General features: G+C 39.5%; 1 protein-coding gene across 1 annotated transcript in view; it reads left to right on the forward strand.

Moving 5' to 3' along the window:
• The window catches only part of GRIA3 (glutamate ionotropic receptor AMPA type subunit 3), a 225,184-nt gene that overhangs the window by 84,282 nt on the left and 118,307 nt on the right, over positions 1-22,595 (forward strand). Inside the window, exons 6-8 of the mRNA XM_037028078.1 lie at positions 3,830-3,934; positions 5,036-5,143; positions 11,844-12,050. Of these exons, the coding sequence (XP_036883973.1) occupies positions 3,830-3,934; positions 5,036-5,143; positions 11,844-12,050 (420 nt within the window). The remainder of the gene's footprint in view (positions 1-3,829; positions 3,935-5,035; positions 5,144-11,843; positions 12,051-22,595) is intronic.

The raw sequence follows: 22,595 nt of genomic DNA on the forward strand, positions 1-22,595 counted from the left end.
AAAAGCCTAAAGAAAAATACAAGAAATCAGTGGATAGACAAAAAGATCACATGTTTTTACCATTTACATGGTAGGAGATCATTTAAGGCTTGAAGCAGTGTCCTTTCAACAGATTCCATTATTTACAAGCAGGAGTAGCATCACCCATTCATTGCTGTTTTCCAAGCAAGAGCTCTAGCCTGAATATTTAGCTTTATGCTACAGGTGTCTTCATGGGTTAAAATGAGCCTTCAAGATTACAAGAATCTATTATTTCCACTTATTTAACTAATCTGATGTTTGGGACATCCAAATAAACAAAGAGATAGGCAATGGTAAGATAATTCCGTGGACAACCCAGCAACAAAGAATTTATAATGGTCTCATAACATACATCATTTTGTGCAGTTCGCTCTTTTACTGCTGCCTTAAACTTGCCAAGTTGGAAGCATTCAATCAACAGGGCTTAGTACCCCCTGTGTCTCTCTCTCCAAGAAAGAGATATGACTCATTATTCCATCATGCATATTTTTATGTCATTATGTCAGTTCCCTAACAAATGCCCTAAGTGGTGTTTTATGGAGGTAGCACTACACAATTTTGAAGACAGTTAGTTAAATTCAACCTTCATAGCAATTACAAGATTTGTATTATCAGGTGAAACATAATGATGAGTGAAGTATAGAACTCTCTTAGAGTGGATCAAAAGGAGTTTTCGTCAATAAAACATCAAGTGGGAAGTTCCAGCATCTCCAATTGACTCCTCACTCATGATGCAAACAACTATATTGCCCAAATAGAAAATTGGCTACCAGAGTGAAAGACTAGAAGTTTAATTTCACTAGAAAAAAGTTAGATTAATTATACTATTTCACAAATAATTCCTGCATGTCTAGCTCACTGACAAAGCTCAAGCTGTACTTGAGGTAAGTAACCTTTCTCCCCAGGACATAACTATCAAATACTCAACCAAAAGAATTTGTGTAGCTGGCTCTCTTTGATGATCGCTTTCTACAGGTCAACCTCTTCTTATTGCTTCATAGGCTAGGAAGTATAGGCCTTTTTCAATAGTAGATGATCCCTTGTTGTAAATTCTCAGCAAATCTCCACTATTCACAGGGACTTACAAATAATTTTACTATGTTAAAAGAAATCCCATTTTATTAGAGTTAATTAAAAGTGAGAATGTGTGATTTGAAAGGATCCCTCATTTTGACTAGCACATAGTTGTTGTTCAACAAATCAGTCTCTTCACAGAAATATGGCAAACAAGTGCATTGCCTGATAGAGTCTCCTAAGGGGTCTGCTTTAATGAATAAATAAGCACAGCATTCATTCAGTAAATATTTAATGAGAACCAATAACTATGTATCATACTCCAAGTTAGTATTCAAGCATGAAATAAGTTGAGGGAAGCTCACATTTAAATAGTTTATATGTAAACAAATGCTTTTTAAAAACCTTAAAGCCACTTGTAAATGGGGTAATCATTGTCCTCCAACCTAGTAAGGGTGATGGAAATACATAGATGATTAAAATATTATTAAGTTCTACAGAGGATGTGATAGGAACCCAGAAGAGAAATACCTAATATAGACTGAGGTAGGTGTGGAGAGAAAGAAAGGATCCCGCATAGGATGGTGGGAACTTAAATTCACATCCTTAAAAATAGGCTTCTCTCTGACTGGTAGTCCAAGTCTACTTCTCAACAAAAGTTCTAATCACAGGGTCTGGAATCTCTTGGACATACCCAAGACTGTTGTCCAATTTGTATATCACATTTAAATAGAGTAGATCTTCAGAAATATACAATTTTAATGAGACTTGAACCTTTACTACTTTCAATAATGAAGAATTTCCTTAATAAATTTCTATGAAAGTGTCTCTGCCCTACCTATATCCTCTTCTAGAATTCAATGTACAAAATAGACTGTGAAGAACCATTCATGTATCACAGAATGCAACACATTCATCCTACTAAGTAAGCAATTTCTATCTCAACAAAGGACCTTTACTTTACCTAGAAGTGTGACATCACCTTCTCTGCAAGCCTAAGCTGACAATAGTGCAAAGGTTTTTTGGGTCAGTGGGCCAATAATCTTGTCTTCAGGATCACATTAAAGCATTTCTCCTTCAACAGAAATTCCAGTTTCCTACTGGTGGTGAACAAGCCCCTTTCACTTTAAAAATATGCTCCCTAATACTTGCCATCAACTTTTCCTTTGGCATCACAAGCCTATTACTACTCCTGACTTGCTTAACAGCTTGTTACTTTCTATCAATGATAAAAAAGATTCCATCCTTTCTTCCTAGAAAAATGAGACAGATTTTCTCTTTGAAGCAAATTCCTTGACCCTTACTTGCCAAATGAGTGACTCGAATATAACAACATTGACTTATATTTGTAGAGAGTCCTTTATATGGTATCCCTGAACTATAAAGTAGGTAAGGAACTCTTTAAACCCAGCAGAAATGTCTTGTTATTAGTTACTTCATAATGTTGGGCCCAGGCTCAGGAAAAATCTTGGCACACATCATTCTGCATTTGGCATACCAAATGAGTTTCCAAGCTATTCCAATATCTCTAGATTTATTTTTTTATTTTATACAGATTTTATATTTTTATTTTTAGAAAGGGGAAGGGAGGGAGAAAGAGCAGCGAAACATCAATGTGTGGTTGCCTCTTGTGCACCCCCTACTGGGGACTCAGCCTGCAGCCCAGGCATGTGCCGTAGACTGGGAATCAAACTGATGACCCTTTGGTTTGCAGGCTGACACTCAATCCACTGAGCCACACCATCCAGGGCCAGATTTCTTTTTTAAAATTATATTTTATTGATTATGCTTTTATAGTTGTCCCAATTTTTCCCCCTTTGCCCCCCTCTGGCCAGTACCACCCACTCCCTCAGGCAATCTCCACACCATTGTTCATGTCCATGGGTCATGCATATGGGTTCTTTGGCTACTCTATTTTCTAGCTTTCTTATCCAGTACTCCATGTTCCTGATTCCTTTGACTCAACCAGTCTCATCAGTCTAAGGATTATCTCTCCATAGCCTAGCTGTCTGCTACCTACCTATAACTGGGCATAAGTTAAATAAAAGGAAAACCTCACCCTGTTACCATGGTAGCTGGTAAATGTGTAACCCTCTTAAGAAATGCAACTAAATGCATTTTAATTAATAATAATTATTTACATACCTACCATGTATTGCAAAGCTTACTACATGTCACACACTGTTCTAAACATTACATATGTATAAATCATTTAATCCTCCCAACAAGTCAGAGGGATAGATACTTCTAGGATTCTTTTTTTTTACAGATTAGGACACTAACATACAAATATATTAAGGAACATATACCGAAGGTCATACAGTAAGTGATGAAACTGGAATATGAATCCAGGAGCTCCAAAGCTCATGTTACTGAAATCAGTTTATGTTCAGCTATTGGGAACACTAAGATAAGACATAGCCACAGCCCCCAAGAAATTTACACTTTAGAAGAACACATCATCCTAGTGTGGACTACTCTCTGGACTATCCCTTAACAAGAGACTGATGGTGGAAATTTCAGACCCCTGAAAAAATAGTGATAAGGCCCTCACTGTATCATACTGGTAACTGCCTATCACACCCACTCAAAGCTTCATAATCATAAGGTATATCTGAAAAATACTGGGGAGAAAATAAAGATCTACATAGACATGATCTGGTAGGTATACAGTTCAGTGATTCAAAATAAAAGTTCTCCAAGACTCCAAGATCTGTCACCAGGCCTCATCTCAAAGACCTAGAGGGCAATAATGTGGTGCTATTTTAAAATTCTGTATTTTCCTCTCTAACAGGTACAGGTACAAGGAATGACTGGAAACATCCAATTTGACACTTATGGACGTAGGACAAATTATACTATCGATGTATATGAAATGAAAGTCACTGGCTCTCGAAAAGTAAGTAACCAAAACAGATATGCAAAGAAAAAATTTTTCAATATGTGACAGCAACCAGATGCAATAAAATAGGTTTCAGAAACACACACAAAGCGAATTCCCACACATCATTTTTCTGCCTTTCCATTCTGCAAATAGTATAGATATGATGTGATGAAGAGCTGTTTTGTAATCAGTGTTCCACCTACACAGTTTAAAAGAAGTATTTCCCTCTGAGTCTGGTCCTATAAATGGTAGATTCAAGAGCTATTAACAATAAGGGGAAAAATCACCAATTTTACAGTATGTTTTTAGTTAAACAGAAGCTGCCAAGGTACATATAGTTTTAGCAAAACAGTTGGAAAGTAGGTATCTCTTCATTTGCCAATTCACCCACCAAAAGGACTTTGAACAAAATTCTTTTCTTTACAGCTAAATGTTATAATGACCACTTTGTTTCTATCACACTAATAGCTGAGTTAGGTGTGAAGTAGGGATTTAGTAGCCGTTTAATAAAACCTCAGAATGTGAAATACCTTTTTTAAATTTATTTATTCTTCTAGAGAATGGAGGGAGAGAAACATCAATGTGTGGTTGCCTCTCATATGCCCCCAACTGGGGACCCAGACTGCAACCTAGGCATGTGCCCTGACTGGGAATCAAACCAGTGACCCTTTGCTTCACAGGCCCGTGCTCAATCCACTGAGCTACACCAGCCAAGGAAAAACATAAGATATCTTGTGTTACCTCTACAGGATACTCACTGGTCTGCCAAACCCCCACACCAGTTTTCCTACAGTCCAAAGCAAAGTATTTTTCTGCTACATGAGTTTAAATTTTAGAAGGCTGATGACCCTACATGGGCTAAATTATTTTACAAAATGTTAGTAAACATGAGGTCGTGAGGTGGAAATAGGAACTCCCAGGATGAAGGAAGAGCACAACTGTGTGTGCTGGTATCAGAGTCCTGGTGAAGGCAGAAGACAGGGGGTTACAGGACTTCAATCCTTGTAAAGCTCAAGCAACTAAAAAAACCATTCCATTCCACAACAGCACTTGAATTTCATGGTGTACCTTTTGAGTGAAAAACAGGCAACCAGGTCAAATGTCTGTTCTTTCTAGGCTGGCTACTGGAATGAGTATGAGAGGTTTGTGCCTTTTTCTGATCAGCAAATCAGCAATGACAGTGCGTCCTCAGAGAATCGGACCATAGTGGTGACTACCATTCTGGTAAGTATGGACAGAAGTTAGGTGGGCTTTCTGTGTATCAAGACTTCTACTTTCTGAAAAGTATTATTCAGAATGTAGGAAAGATCTGAAGTTCAAGCAGTGAAAATTTCCAACAGGTCAGCTTAGGAACATCTCAAAGTGGCTTTGTGTGTGTGTGTGTGTGTGTGTAGAATTTTTTTATTGTTCTTCAGTTATGGTTCTCCCCATTTCCCCCTCCATTACTCTCCCATGCCCTACCCACGACCCACCTTCCACATTCAGTCCTCCATCCCTTTTGGCTTCACCCATGGGTCCTTTACACTTCTTCCTTGATAACCCTTCCCCCACTTTCACTTGTTATCTTCCTCCCCTCTACCTTCTGGTCACTGTCCATTTGTTCTTTATTTCCAAGTCTCTGGATATATTTTGCTTGCTTGTTTGTTTAGTTGATTAGTTGACATTATAATTAACTGAGTGTCATTTTAAAAAGAAAAATAATAGGAATTTAGAAGAGTTTCAGATATTATTCTCCTCTTTGCCCTTTCCTTCCACCATAGGATTGGTGTTTCATCTAAACTTGAAATCTAATTCTTCATTGTCTGGGAGGGAGCATTATATGAAGCAAAGCAGATTAGGGTTCTAATATTAGGTCTACCACTGATAAACTAATAAATTGTGATTAATTGCACAAGTCACAACTTCCCTAAGCCCCAGACTATGCTGTTATAAATTTATGGAATGGGACTTCTGGTCAAGATGGCTGCTTGGGTAAGCATGGCTCACCTCCTTGCACAACCACATGAAATGTACAACTTAAGTATAAAGCAGAACTTCCAGCCAAAAAGGAGGCATAGGTGGAAACACTGTGCCTCCTCGCACAACCAAGTTTAAAGACAACAAAGTTTTAGTAATAAAAATGCAACCAAAACAGCCAGAAAATTGAACTGTATGGAAGTCTAACAACAACAAATCATTCAGCCAGACCAGTAAGAGGGGCAGAGTCAGTGGTTGGCAGAAAGGGGCACAGGAAAAAGTGGCCGAACCGACCCAGGTACACAGGTGGGGGTTGTCAGACCACAGGTATGGGGTGGCAATGGGCAGACCCAGTGAGGGCGCAAGGCAGCTGGCTGACCACAGTCACACATTCACCTGCACATAAACCAGGCAAAGGGGTGAGCAGTGAGACAGACCATGCAACCCAGGGCCCCAGCACCAGGAAATAAACCCTAAGAGCACCAATTGGAAAAACTTACAGGGATCGAGGTGCCAGGAGAGGCTCGCAGACTCACAGAGAGTTTTTTGGAGAGACCCACAGGGTCCTGGAGGGTGCACAAGCCCACACACCTGGTAACCAGCACCAGAAGGGCCCAATTTGCTTGTGAGAAGCAGCAGAGGGGACTGAAATCTGACAGAGAGCATGGAACAAGCGCCATTGCCCCTCTCTGACCCCGCCCCCACATAGAGCATCACAACCCAGAGACCGGGTCGCCCCACCCTGGTGAACACCTAAGGCTTTGTCCCCTCATACATAACAAGCGCAAATAGACCAAAATATTATGGCTCAAAAAGAAGAACAGCTCAGAGCCCCAGAGACAATACTTCTAAATGACAAAGAGATTGCCAACCTATCAGATGCACAGTTCAAACACTGGTGATCAGGATGCTCACAGAACTGGTTGATATATATATATATTAAGATTTTATTTATTTATCTTTAGAGGGGAAGGAAAGGAGAGAAGGAGAGAAACACCAATGCATGGTTGCCTCCTGTGATTCCCCTACCTGGAACTGGCCTGCAACCCAGGCATGTGCTCTGACTGGGAATCGAACCATGATTGTGTGGTTCGCAGGCCCGAGCTCAATCCACTGAGCTACACCAGCCAGAGCTAGAACTGATTGATTTTAGTCACAAATTAGATGAGCAAATGAAGGCTAAACTCAGTGAAATGAAGGGAAATGCACAGGTAACCAATAGTGGTGTGAAGCAAACTGGGACTCAAATCAAAGGAGTGGACCAGAAAGAAAAAAAAAGTGACCAAATAGAAAAGAATGAAGAAACAAGAATTCAAAAAAATGAGGAGAGACTTAGGAACCTCCAGGACATTGATAAACATTCCAGCATCCGAATTATAGGGATACCAGAAGGGGAGAGGAATAGCAAGAAGTGGAAAACTTATTTGAACAAATACTAAAGGAGAACTTCCCCAGTCTGGCAAAGGAAATACACTTCCAGGAAATCTACAAAGCTCAGAGTCCCAAAGAAGTTGGACCCAAGAAAGAACACTCCAAGGCACATCATCATTACATTAGCCAAGATGAAAATGAAGGAGAGAATCCTAGAAGCAGCAAGAGATAAGGGGACAGTCACCTACAAAGGAGTTCCCATCAGACTGTCAGCGGATTTCTCAAAAGAGACCTTCCAGGCAAGAAGGGGCTGGAAAGAAGTATTCCAAGTCATGAAATCCAAAGACCTACAACCAAGATTGCTCTATCCAGCAAAGCTTTCATTTAGAATGGAAGGACAGATCAAGTGCTTCTCAGATAAGGTCAAATTCAAGGAGTTCATCATCACCAAGCCCTTATTATATGAAATGTTAAAGGGACTTATCTAAAAAAAAGAAGATAAACAATAGGAACTGTGAAAAGACAGCAAACTCACAGTTTTTAACAACCACACCTAAAACAAAAGCAAACTAAGAGGACAGCTAGATCAGGAGCAGAGCCATAGAAATGGAGATCACATGGAGGGTTAGGAACAGGGGAGTGGGAAGAGGAGAACTGGGGAGAAGGTACAGAGAATAGTTAGCATAGATGGTAAGTAGAAAATAGACAGGGGGAAGGGCAAGAATAGTATGGGAAACATAGAATCTAAAGAAGTTGTGACACGTGGACATAAACTAAATGGGGGAATGGTGGGGGAGGAGGTGTGCAGGGGGAGGGGAATGAAGGGGGAAATGGGACAACTGTAATGGCATAATCAATAAAATATATATTTTTAAAAAGTATAAAGCAACCATCACTCAGAGCTGTCAGAAAGTGAGGTGAATGGAAGTCTGTCAACTATGGAATTACAGCAACCACATCCATCCAGACTGGTAGGAAGGGTGAAGACATGGGACAGGTTGATATCACATCCATGTGTGGTGGATAAACATTCAGGAGGAACATCTTGGAAGTGTGTAGGCCCAGCCCCACACCAGGATCCCCAGACCAGGGTTCCAGTGCCAGGAAGATAAGACCATAACTCTAGGCTGCAAAAACCAGCAATGTTTGAGTAAGTGAAAGAAACTGCTGGAGCCCCAAGCACTTCTCCTTAAAGAAGCCACATGCAGACTTATTCGTCACTCTCTCTGAGCTCCAGCGGTGAGGTAGCAGCTTGAAAGGTGCCAGGGGCATACAGGAAGAAACTGAAGTGTCTGGCATCAAGGTGGGAGCTGTGGGACAGCTTTGTACCAAAGAAAAAGGCAGGCAGAAACCATTGTCCCTTTCTGAGCCATCCCCCAACAGAACCACAGAGCCAGCATGTGAATGCTGTACCTGAGACTCCATCAACCTGGCTAACTCTATTTGCCCATCCAGGAGATCCCCTAAGACTCTGTCCCACCCAACTCACAGGCCCACCCAAGCTGCTCTTCCATATAAATGTCTGGTCTTGACTCATGTTTCAGGACTTCCTAAATTCTATCAAACAAGTAACAGCAGGCCCCCAGCCTCCACACTCCTTGCTAAGTGGTGCCAAGCCTGATACTAACAGCAGCCAGCCTACATTCACAGTTCAGCTTTGCCTGGTAATCTCCAAGCCCAGCACAAGTGGCAGCATCTCAGACCATTTCATAGCTCATGCAGGGTGGCCCTGGGTAGAACACAGGTGGGACTAGCCTTGTTCTGCACAACCCAGGTAATCCCAGAGCTTGCATACCCAGTGAACATCTGTAGAGCATGTCAAAGCACCACCACCCTGCCCCTGCACAGCTGATCCTCCACAAGGGTGGAGGTTGGTGGTCAGTGTTCACAGCCAGATCTTGTAACTGAAGAGCCTGGGTAAATCCCTCCCATTGATCTGCAAACAACAGTCAAGGCTCAACTGTAACAGGAGGTTGTACTCAGTCCACATGGTGGGTTCCCCTTATATATCCAGCTTGGGTGATAGGAGAGGCTGTGCCACTGGTACAGAACACCTACTACATTAGGCCACACTACCAAAACTGGAAGTTGTAGCATCTGTACCAAATACATAGTAACAAACACAAGGAGCCTGCCAAAATGAGGAGACAAAGAAACATGACCCAAATGAAAGAATAGATCAAAACTCCAGGAAAAGAGCTAAACAAAATGGAGATAAGCAATCTATCAGATGCAGAGTTCAAAACACTGGTCATAAGGATGCTCAAGGAATTTATGAGGACCCCCAACAGCATAAAAAAGGTCCAGCCAGAAATGAAGGATATACTAATTGAAATAAAGAACAATTTACAGGGAAACAACAGTGGAGGGAATGAAGGCAAGAATGAAATCAATGATTTGGAACAAAAAGAAGCAAAAAAGCAACCAATTAGACAAGGAGAAAAAATAATACAAAAAAATGAGGATAGTGTAAGCAGCCTGTGGGACAACTTCAAGAGGTTGAACATTCACATCAGGGTGCCAAAAGGAGAAGAGAGAGAGTAAGAAATTGGAAATCTATTTGAAAAAGTAATGAAAGAAAACTTTCGTAATTTGGTGAAGGAAATAGACATGCAAGTCCAGAAGCACAGAGAATCTCAAACAAGATGGATGCAAAGAGGCCCACTGCAAGACACATCATAAATAAAATGCCAGAGGTTAAAGTTAAAGAGAATCTTAAATGCAGCAAGAGATGACAGTGACCAGAGGGGAGAAAGGAGGGAATTTCAGGGGAAAGGGTGAAGAGTTTGCAGGAACAATTATAAAAGACACATGGACAATAACAGGTGGGGAAACAGGATGGAGGTGGGGAGGGCTGGGGTGTTGGGCTGGAGTGGGGGGAAAAGGCAGAAAATTGTACTCAAACAAACATATTAAAAATAAATAGATAGATACATAAGTAAATAAATAATTTTTTTCAGGTAGATGTTAAAAATATGATCAAGAGAAAAGCAGTTAGTTACATACCAGGGCATTCCCCATAAGACTGTCAGCTGATTTCTCAAAAGAAACTTTGCAGGCTAGAAGGGATTGACAAGAAATATTCAAAGTCATGGAAAGAAAGAACCTAAAGCCAAGATTGCTCTGCCCAGCAAAGATATCATTTAGAATTGAACAACAGATAAATGCTTCTCAGATAAGAAAAAACTAAAGGAGCTCATCATCATCAAACAATTATTTTATGAAATGTTAAAGGAACTTATTTAAGAGAAAGAGGATTAACACTATGAATAATAAAATGGCAGTAAATACATATCTGTCAACAACTGAATCTAAAAATAAACTAATCAAACAAGAACAGAGATAAAATCATGTATACAAAGAGCATTTTAATGGTTGCCAGATGGGAAGTGGGTGTCAGGAAGTGGGTGAAGAGGTGAGGGGACTAAGAAGTACAAATAGGCAGTTACAGAATAGCCATGGAGATGTAAAGTAGAGTATAGGAAATGGAGAAGCCAAAGAACTTATAAGCATGACTCATGGACATGAACAATGGTGGGGGGATGGCCTGAGGGATTAGGGAATGCTCAGTGGAGGTGGGCAAAGGGGGAAAATTGGGACAACTGAATAGCATAATCAATAAAAATAATTTAAAAAACAAATTTATGGAATGAGTATGGTAATAATCTCATATACTTGTCATGAGAGTGTTTCAAGGCAATATTCACCATGTAAAGCTTTTCTAAATAATGAAGGCACTGTTGAAAGGTGATAGCATATTCTTGTTTAGGTTTAAAATATTTTTCTAAAAGCTAGTAATTTTTTGTACTGAATAAAGTAGGAAGCTGACTTAAATTCTACACTACTAGGTTTGAAATTGTGATTAACTGAATAGAGATTTGGCTGGACTTTACCTTTCATTTAAATATATATATCAAATGCTTACTTAGTCCTTGGTACCAACGAGGCCCTGAGGATATAAATATAAGTAAGTCACAGGCCCTGATCTCACAAAGATCAGTGCTTCCCTAGGGCTTGCTAGGGTGGCCTGTGGTTTGTACATAATAAATCCCAAGAAATAAAAGCAGTTCACTTCATGTAGTTAAGAAAAATATTTCTGCCCAGTTTGACTAAATCAAAGACTTTACAGGTAGAAACTGGTCCTTCTTTCAAAATATCCAAAATAATATACATTTTTCTTGACTTCCTTTAATCATTAGTTAAGGCAGGGGTGTCAAACTCATTTTCACTGGGGGCTGCATCAGCCTTGTGGTTGCCTTCAAAGGGCCGAATGTAACTTTAGGACTGTATAAATGTAACCACTCCTTAACTAAGGGCAAGGAGCTCTATATTTGGCCCTTTGAATGCAACTGCAAGGCTGATATGGCTCCTAGTGAAAATGAATTTGACACCCCTGTGTTAAGGACTTCAAGGAGTATTATGTAGAATAGTTGGTTGAGGCTCTTCTGCTTAGTGAGTAAAAAAAACAAAATTTAAAAGCTCTTTTCACACACCAAAGTGCAATAGCCACGAGGGATGGGGGACTTCATGATTACAAATATCATCTCTTAGAAAAATATATAGGAGTAATCCTTTGATCTTCCTTCTGGTCCCAAAGGAATCACCATACGTAATGTATAAGAAGAATCATGAGCAACTGGAAGGAAATGAGCGATATGAAGGCTATTGTGTAGACTTAGCCTATGAAATAGCCAAACATGTAAGGATCAAATACAAGTTGTCCATTGTTGGTGATGGGAAATATGGTGCAAGGGATCCGGAGACTAAAATATGGAATGGCATGGTTGGGGAACTTGTCTATGGGGTAAGTTCTTTTCAACTCTATTTCAATTTACTTCTATGCTTTCCAATTAACAAAGACAGAAGATTTAATTTTCAAGTGTAATACTTATCCAATTATATAATTTTCATATGGTCTAATTGTATGGTCATTTTATATGGTAAAAAGGCTTTATTTTCTACAGTTGCATTCTATAAAAGGAGTTTATCAGTAGCATCCTTTGTGCGACAGGATTATATTACTAAAAGAAAAGTACAATTGGGAAATTCTATTTGGCAACATTAAGCACAGCCTGCCCTCTATTGAAAATCTATTCCTTTTGTATTTCCTGTCTCAGGCAGCAGAGTCACCACACACCTAGTTGCCTAAGCAACTGATCATCTTTTCTCATTGCTTCTCTCTTATTTACACAGTCACTATATCCTATCAATTCCACTCTTATATCTCTCAAATGCAGACACACTCTTCATTCCCACCATCATCAACTTAGTTGAGGTTCAGTCATTTAACTGGTTTCCCTGCCTCTGCTCTTATCCTGGCAAATCAGATCTCTACATTATTATAATTTCCCCCTTTAAAAATGGATAATTCCCAGTCAGGGCATGTGCCTGGGTTGCAGGCCAGTTCCCAGCAGGAGACGCATGAGAGGCAACCATACATTGATATTTCTTTCCCTCTCTTCTTCCCTTCCCATCTAAAGATAAATAAATAAAATCTTTAAAAAAGAAATCAAGATAAAATTCAAATTCCTCAGCATAGTAAATAAGGCACTTCAAAATCTGGCACCTGCCTACCTCTCTAACTTCATCTTGTACTCTTTCCCTTTCACATTCAATATTCCAGCTATAGTGAAGTCTGTATTTTTCCTGGAAGGTGCCAAATTTTCACTTAGGGCATGCCTGGAAGTGTGTTTGCCTGTCTTAGCCACCTAACATCACCTACCAGTCCTCTAGAACTCAAAGGTATCATCTCTTTCAGGAAGCCTTCCCTAATCCCATTTACCCACCTGCAGTTTGGTTAGGTGCCCCTGATTGTTGCTTCCTTACAGTACCTTTTGCTTTCTTATGGTACATTTGATTCTGTATTACAATGATATATTTACAAGTTCAGCTGCCCCAAGTAAACTATGAACTCCTTGAGGACAGACTGATTCATTCCAATATGGGCCTGGCACATTATGGAATTTTGACAAATACTTGTTGAATAAATTAATGAATGAACAGAATGGTTCTGCCAAGGGCTTTCCCATGGGATGAGTACAAAAGAATTATATTGATAATTAGGACTTTTAAAAAGGGTAAAGCGCTATCTTCAGAGCTCCTCAGAGGCTTTGCTTTAAAAGATTTTGGCCTCTGATTAGGAAAGTTGGATCTTGGGCTGCTTAGTGAGGCATATGGAAAGAAGTAAAACTGAGAATAAGAATATCCCCAGAGGGTGACCCAATCACTAGAGAACTAACCCAAATGCAGGTGGTGGCAGAAAAGGTTTAGTTCTAACAGGAAAGTGTTATTTGCAATGACCAGTCCCTGTCTAGACAACTGGTTAACAGAAGACAAAGGAGTTTAGACAGTGAATATACTGAGAAGAAGCAAACATCCAAGTTACCTGTGAGACTAAAAATTCAGGATAAAGACTCTAGTGCTTGATATAGGAATTAGCAACAATATGGTATAGCTATTGAATCATAAGATAGTACTGGGACCATTAAATAAGGTTTTGGAACAGGTCCTTGGGAACAAGCACAATGGCAGAAGCTCATTTCTAAAAATAAGGGCATGGAAAGGGAATTAAGGCTTAAAATGAGACTGGACCTCTAGTATCAAAACCAGGGCACTCTCCTGCAGTTGGACAGCAGCAAGACAGTTTGAACCTTAGCCTGCAGCTATGGGGCTGGAGCCAATTATCTCCTGTCTTGGGTCAAGGTTAGACCTGGGAACTGGGGCAGAGCCAAGTTGCACATGAGATTCAAGTGAACCCAGTTATAGGAAAGAGAAGAACTTCTAATGCCAGAAAGAGGGGTTTAAACAAAAGGCATATCACCTGTCATGCTTTCTGAGGGCCATGAGTAGCTCTGAATGGTCTTGACATGGCTCTAGCCACTTATTTCACAGGTTGGTGATCAAGTCCTCTTATCTTTCTTGTCCATCTTTCTCTGAATACTCAGGGTCCTAAAGGTCCTCTCTCTTGCTCACAGCACTCTGCTGCTCTTAGCACATTACCCCATACATAGTAGATATTCATGTTTGCTCTAATGAATGAATGGCTGACATGCAGTAATGCCCAGCCAATATTCATTAAAGTAATCCTATAATGACATCATGTCTGTTGTATTATTATTAATTACTAGCTACCATTTGTTGCATATTTCCTGGTTGTCAAATACTGTGCCAATTGCTTTACAAGCATTATGTAAATTAATCCTCACAACATACCTCCAAGGGAGGTGTCATTATTAACATCATTCTACAGATGAGAAAATTGAAGCCTACAGAGGCGAGACCTCATGCCAAGACCAATCAGCTTGTAGTGACCCAATGATTTGAAACCAGGTCTTTGATTATGAAGTCCATGTTCTTTAACCATTGCCTAATAATGCCCAACTACCAAAGTGTTGTTTCAGACTCATCTACCCTAAAACACAGATGAAATTCACTGCAAAGGTTTTTGGTGCCTTGACCATTCTAAGAAGAGTATTTGGCCACAGAAGTATGGCAAGGAATTTAGGGTATCAATCTCTACTGGGCCAAAGTAGAATTGACTTGAGCACTACCAGCCCATCACAACCCAATGGCCAGAGTTCTCTAATGTCTCAGAAGAAAACCTGCCACAGTCTGTAAATAGCTCAGTGCCCTCCTGGCATTGAGCAGGGCATTAGACACAATGATGTAGAGCAATGCAGATTTCCTGACCCTGTTGAGACAAACACCAGCTTTCTCCTAGGTTTTGGTCTCTCCTCTGGCATGTCCTCTGTACTGAGCCCACAATCTCCACATTCTCTTCCTCTTTCCAGTTCATGTTTGTGTGAGTGAGGGAGCTTGAGATGTCTCTACTGCCGAATAGGTTAAGATTCTCCTAGAGAAATTTTCCTATCTTCTCTCTCCAATTTTTTCTACTAAAGACAAAATCACCAGGGGAGACTCTTACAGAAATGTCCTCATCTCTCCCATGACCTAGAACTAGTTTCTGATGCTTTCTCACATTGTAACACAGGATGATTTCAGGGAACTGCCAGCAAACCAACCCATTTGAGTGGACTGCCAAATTTTACTTTCCTCTAGAACACGTGGCTATAACAAATGGGTGTTTTCGTCATGTTTGCAATGAGAGTTTTCTGTTAGGGAAGGTGATGTTCTCATAAGCTAAATGTGTCTTCATCTTCATTTAGAAGTTTTACTCTTTCAGCTTTGGAAAGTTTTTAGCCTCTCTGTCATTGGTAGAAATGGAGAAAGGTGAAAACACAGGTATTCTTTTCTATCGGGCCTGTCCTCTTTTGTGGTTTGCAAACAACTTAAGAAAAAGAAGGGGGGAAAAGAAAGAAAAAGAAGGGCAGAAAATCCCTAGGGACTTCCCTCAGTGCTTTATAAGCAAAAGGACAGAGAACATGGAAGTATTTCTTGTAAGGAACATGAAAACTACACAGATAGGCACCACTTTATCTTTAGGATATTTTCTATTATTATTCTTTTAGTATGTAAAACAGATCAGAGTAAAAAAATTAACAAAGACACATGAAAAAAGCTTTGCCAGGGAGATTTCAGTATCTTCCTTAAGTCTCATGAAAGAGTCAAAATGAATTAAGTTTGTTAAAGAAAAAAAATAAGCCAATCAGCCTCTTTTCAGATCATTTCTAAGTGGTCTTTTTTTCTCCAAAGAAAATCAATCAAGATTCATGTTAGGTGCCCCAGCTGGTGTAGCTCAGTGAATTGAGCACAGGCCTGCGAACCACAGGACCTCAGTTCGATTCCCAGTCAGGGCACATGCCTGGGTTGCAGGCTGGTTCCCAGAGGGGGACACACTAGAGGCAACCATACATTGATGTTTCTCTACCTCTCTCTTTCCCTTCCCCTCTAAAGATAAATAAATAAAATCTTTTAAAAAAAGATTGATGTTAGGGCACCTTGAATCACTAAGAAGTCTATTTCTGAAACAAACCTCAGTAGGACACACTGTGCCTCATTATGTAAGCTCTCCAGGACATTATGGACTTGAAACTGTCCACCTGCTTTTAGCAGTTTTGATTTTGAGTTGTGTGTCTATAACATTGCCACATGGTAATTGCCTCAAGCTCAAATGACTTATAGGCCACAAGTTTTTATGGCTCTGAAAGAACATGTGTTTTAAAAGTACATTTGAAAACATTTTGTTGCTAATAGAGCTCTTAGGCATCCTTTAGCTTACCTTTTCATTCATTTTACAGATAAATATGAAGACTAGCCAGGACTGGACATTAGAGCCACTCACTGAGTAAACCAGGAAACCAAGGCCTGATGTAGGACAAGAATGACAGGAGTAGTGGCAGGGATTGTGGTGATGTCAAAAAAATCACACAGCTTGGCAGAGCCTAAACTATAACTCAGATTTCATGACTCCCGGTCCAGTGGTCTATCTACTGGGTCATACTGACTCAGTTTACTAAACTTGTCAGACTATGGAAAGATTAGTGTTTTATCAGATATAGCATCTCCACCTGCCTTCAAGGGGTTACAATCTAGTTGGATTATAGTATTTTCCATCCAAGATACCTATGCTGTTTATCTGTGGCCTCCAGGATAATTTAATATACATCTCTAGTTATCACTTGAAATATTTGAAAACCCAATGCAGACAGCTGAGGGATTATGACTTTGGGGAATAGATATGACCTAACAGAATAAAAGTCAGGGTAAGGGCTGGAAGAAAAATGAGGTCCTAATTGACAAAAGGGCAACCCTAGTGGGAAGCTGCCATGTTCCCTATGTTTCTAGAATTTAGAACTACAGATAAAGGCAGGAAGCTGGGAGGGGGCAGGGGTTAATTGCCTTGGGAGAAGCCAGACAAACTACTTCCCAGATTAGTACCTCTGGCTTAGAACATAGAAGAGAGTATGGGGATGAAGATGGAGTTAGGAACAGTTGATTCCAGGTCACATCCCTTTGGCATCCTCAGACTCCTTCACAGTCCTAGGACTCATGGCAATTTTGTAGATGCTATCCACACTGACATTTTTTTTTTTTACCTAGAAGAAATTATCTCTTAGGTTGTCACTATCCTAAGATGGATTCATTTTCCACTAAGAAAGACAAAAAGTCTATCTGTCTTTCCAGCTAAAAGTCAGAGAAGTAAGGGTACAGTAACAAATGCCAAGTATTCTCTTCTATTCCTCAGGTGATTATACTGAGCTTTGGCAAAAGAATTGATGTTTTGATCAGTGCCCCTCTCTTAAATGAGGCATATGAACAAGAAGGATCATTAATGCCACATGGAAGTCTACCACTCTTAGCAGAGCAGGTCAGGAAATATTTCCAACCAAATTTGGTGTCACAAGGCACCATTCAGATCCAGGGACACTCCTTTGTCTTCATTTTGTCTTTAACTCTCTTAGCTCCCCCAAGGAAATAGAGCTCTAACCAATAGATTCAGACTAGGACATCTGTTCTGGAAAAATAAATGAGGAGATCCACCATGACACCCTTGTTGTTGAACAGATTTAAATAGATCACATCCCTTTCTCCAGATATTAACAATTGCTGACAGTAAAAATCCCATACAGTACAGCCAATAAAGCAGTTTACATCCTGTCCCTCAACATGCAGCAATTATATTCCTATTGTCTAGTTTGATTCTGCCCAACTCCTTTTCCACCATATTTAAACTTTCCAAAAGAAATGTCTTCCAAAGGCCACTAGAACTTTATGGTGGTATAGGAATAAGACAAGTCATGTCTGCTGCTTCTTTCAGATAACATATAATATTTTGTGCATTACATGCCAGTACATAACCTACATCCTTTCTCCCATCCTCCTCCTTGCTTTCAGAAAGTGCTTTAAAATGGTGGCTGACACACTCCTGTTCATGCATAGTCTCCAGGTGGGTTTCAACTTTTGTATCAGATAATCAGGTGAAACTACTTTTAAGATGTAACATAAGCCTTTAAGCAAAAAAAAAATTAATTGCATTTTTAAAGAAAAATTTTATTCACGTGAACAGTTTGCAAAACAGGAAACTGTATAACCAAAAATATGCTCCACTGAGGCAAAAGGGAAGCTACATTTTATAAAAAGAGTTCCTGCCCAAGTTCCCAATAGATCCAATTTTATGCAAATGAGGTTTCCAAATTCATACAGTCCTGACTCATCAGAATCATGCAGTTGTCATTAGTCTGTGTCATGTGTTCTTAGTGGTCATGATAGAACAGTTCAAATTGGTTGGTATGTATGTAAATGAGTATATATTGTGCAGTTCTGATTGCCTGGGGCACATCTCAGTCCACTGATCAATAGATGAAACCAGGACTTCCCTGCAGTATTTGACTCAGACAGCATAAATAAGCAGTGTATAGTGCAGGAAGCCAAGAGTTTAAACTGAAGTTCTGGCATACAAAGTACATGAGGAGCCCTTGTCCACAAATGGCTGCTAAACTCATTATTTATAAAATTTGGGCCCTAAACTGACCATGGGAAGTTCTGTCCAGCAGATAAATTCCTTCTTGAGGTTCACATCAGATAAATCTTTCTTCACAGGATCCACTCCAAGGAGTGGGTCCATAAAGCTTCTCATGTTTTAAAAGTGGAAGTCCTGACAATTTAAAGAAAGATTTTAAACATGATCAAAATTTTTTTCTGGCTATTGGGTAAAGAATGGATCAAAGAGAGATCAGAGTGTAAGAAGGAGATAAAAGAAGTCAGAAGATAAATGGAGCTGCCCAAATGATACATAATGGTGACCAAAGTGGTGACGTGGAGATGGTGAAATGGATAGGGAGCATATATATCTTTTGTTCATTATTGCAGTCTGAGCACCTAGCATATTAGAATATACTCAATAAATATTTGCTGAAGGAGCATTGGCTGGTGTGGCTCAGTGAAATGAATGCCAGTCTATGGACTGAAAGGTCGCCAGTTCTATTCCCAGTCAGGGCACATGCCTGGGTAGAGAACTAGGTCCCCAGTTGGGGGCTGGAAAGAAGCAAGTGACCTATGTTTCTTTCACTCTCTTTCTACTTCCTTTCCCTTCTCTCTAAAATAAATAAATAAAACCTTAAAAATATTTGCTGAATGAAAAAAAATGAAAGATGACTGCCAATTTTAAGCTTTGAAATTACATTTACACATTTTCTTTTTTATTATTTATTTTATTTTTTATTGTTCAAGTACAGTTGTCTCCATTTTCCCACCACCACTTCCCCCGCCCCACTCACCCCCACCTCCCACCCTCAATCCTGGCCAACTTTGGCTTTCTCTGGGGGCCCTTTACACATGCTCCTTGACAACCTGTTTTTTCTTTCTTTCCTCCATTATCCCCATCCCCACTCTCCTCTGTTTACTCTGCTTGTTCTTTATTTCAATGCCTCTGGCTCTGTTTTGCATGCTTGCTTCTTTTGTTGATTAGGTTCCACTTATAAATGAGGTCATATGGCATTTGTCTTTCACCATCTGGCTTCTTACACTTAGCATAATGCTCTCCAGATCCATCATGAGGTTGAAAAGGCTAGGAGCTCCTTCATTTTTTCAGCTACATAGTATTCCATTGTGTAAATGTACCATCGTTTTTTGATCCACTATTTTACTAATGAGCACTGAGATTGCGTGGCTATTGTAAACTGTGCTGCTATGAATATTGGGACGCACAGGTTCTTTGGATTGGTGTTTCAGGATTCTTAGGGTATAATCCCAGCAGTGGAATTGCTCAGTCAAAAGGCAATTCCATTTTTAATTTCCTGAGAAAATTCCATTCTGTTTCCGTAGTAGTTGAACCAGTCTGCAGTCCCACCAACAATGTACTGGGGCTCCCTTTTCTCCATAATCTCACCAGCACTTATTGTTTGTTGATTTGTTTATGATGGCCATTCTGACTGGTGTGGAGTGGTATCTCATTGTGGTTTTAATATGCATCTCTCTGATAGATAGTGATACTGAGCATCCTTTCATATGTCTCTGGGCCCTCTTTATGTCCTCCTTGGAGAAGTGTCTCTTCAGGTCCTTTACCCAATTTTTAACTGAGTTGTTTGTCTTCCTGGAGTCATGTGAGTTCTTTATACATTTTGGAGATCAAACCCTTGCCTGAGGTATCATTTGCAAATATATTTTCCCACATGGCCGGTTCCCTTTTCATTTTGCTGATGTTTTCTTTGGCCTTGCAGAAGCATTTTATTTAGATGAAGTCCCATTTGTTTACTCTTTCCTTTTTGTCCCTTCCTCTAGGGGACATATTGGTGAAAATATTGCTACATGGAAGATCTGAGATTTTCCTGCTATCTTCTCCTCTAGGACTGTCATGGTGTTGTGACTCAAATTTAATTCGTTTATCATTCTTGACTTTATTTTTGTGTATGGTGTAAGTTAGTGGTTGACTTCATTTTTCTGCATGTAGCTGTTCAGATGTCCCAACACCATTTGTTGACAGGTCTATTTTTCCTCCATTTTATGCTTCTGCCCTCTTTGTCAAATATTAATTGACCATAAAGACTTGTGTTTATTTCTGGGCTCTCTATTCTGTTCCATTGATCTATGTGTCTGTTCTTATGCCAGCACCAGACTCTTTTGATTACAGTGCACTTGTAATATAGTTTGATATCAGATATTATAATCCCTCCTACTATGTTCTTCTTTCTCAAAATTGCTGCAGCTATGCAGGATCATTTATGGTTCCATATAACTTTTTTAAATGTTTGTTCTATATCTGTGAATTACATCATTTGTATTTTAATAGGGATGGCATTATATCTATAAATTACTTTGAGTAGTATGGACATTTTGATTATGTTAATTCTTCCAACCTATGAGCACAGTACCTGCTTCCATTTGTTTGTGTCTTCTCTAACTTCTTTCTTCAGTGTTGTACAGTATTCTGAATATAGATCTTTTACCTCCTCTATTAGGTTTATTCCTAAATACTATATTTTTCTTCTGGCTATATCAAATGGAACTCTTCCTGATTTCTCTGTCTGATATTTTATTATTGGTGTATAAAAATATCTTCAATTTTGGAATATTGACTTTCTATCTTACTCTTTTGCCAAATTTATTAGGTTGAGTAGATTTTTGGTGGAGTTTTCTATAGACACTATCATGTTATCTGCAAACAATTATAGTTTTGCTTCCTTCTTTCCAATTTGGATGCCTTTTATTTCTTTTTCTTGTCTGATCACTATGACTGGGGCTTACAATACTAAGTTGCATAGAAGCGGTGAAAGTAGATATCCTTGTCTTGTTTCTGATCTTACTGGGAAAAATTTCTGTTTTTGTTCATTGAATATGATGTTGGTTGTAGGTTTCTCATATATGACCTTTATTATGTTGAGGTATGGCCCCGTTTTTCCACTTTGCTGAGTGTTTTTATCGTAAATGGGTGTTGTGCCTTATTGAATGCTTTTTCTGCATCCACTGCTATTAGCATGTGATTTTTGTCTTTCCTTTTTTTATGTGATGTATTACATTTATCAATATGTGAATATTATGACACCCTTGCATTCCTGGAATGAATCCCACTTGATTATGGTGTATGATCTTTTTAATGTGTTGCTGGATGTAGCTTGCGAATATTTTGTTTAGGATTTTAGCATCTATGTTCATCAGTGATATTGGCCTGTAGTTTTCTTTCTTGTGTCTTTGTCTGGTTTGGGTATTAGGATGATGCTAGCCTCAAAAAAGGAGTTTGGGAGTCTTCCCTCTTTTTGGATTTTTTGGAATAGGCTGAGAAGAATGGCGGTTAGTTCTTCCTTAAATGTTTTGTAAAATTCTCCTGTGAAACCATCCAGTCCACAGCTTTTGTGTGCCAGGAGATTTTTTTATTATTGCTTCAATTTCATCAGCTGTTATCAGTCTGTTCAGGCTTTCTGCTTCATCTTGATTCAGTTTTGGAAGATTATATTTTTCTAGAAATTTTTCCATTTCACCCAGGGGATCAAATTACTTGGCATATAATTCTTTGTAGTAATTTCTCACAATCCTGTGTATTTCTGTGGTATCTGTTTTAAATTCTTCTCTTTCATTTCTGATTTTATTTATTTGGGTTCTCTCCATTTTTTTCTTAATGAGTTTGTTTAAAGGCTTGTCAGACTTCTGGCGAAGATGGAGGCATAGGTGGAAACACTGTGCCTCCTTGCACAACCAAGTTTAAAGACAACAAAGATTTAGTAACAAAAATGCAACCAAAACAGCCAGAAAATTGAACTGTATGGAAGTCCTACAACAACAAACCATTCAGCCAGATTGGTAAGAGGGGCAGAGTCAGTGGCTGGCAGAGAGGGCCACAGGAAAAAGCAGCCAGAATGACCCACGTGCACAGGTGACAGTTGGCAGATCCCAGACATGGGGTGGCAACAGGCAGACCCAGTGAGGGCGCAAGGCAGCTGGCTGACCACAGTCACAC

Source organism: Sturnira hondurensis, unplaced genomic scaffold, assembly GCF_014824575.4.
Source record: "Sturnira hondurensis isolate 20B ecotype Veracruz unplaced genomic scaffold, ASM1482457v3 Scaffold0019538, whole genome shotgun sequence".
Taxonomy (NCBI): domain Eukaryota; kingdom Metazoa; phylum Chordata; class Mammalia; order Chiroptera; family Phyllostomidae; genus Sturnira; species Sturnira hondurensis.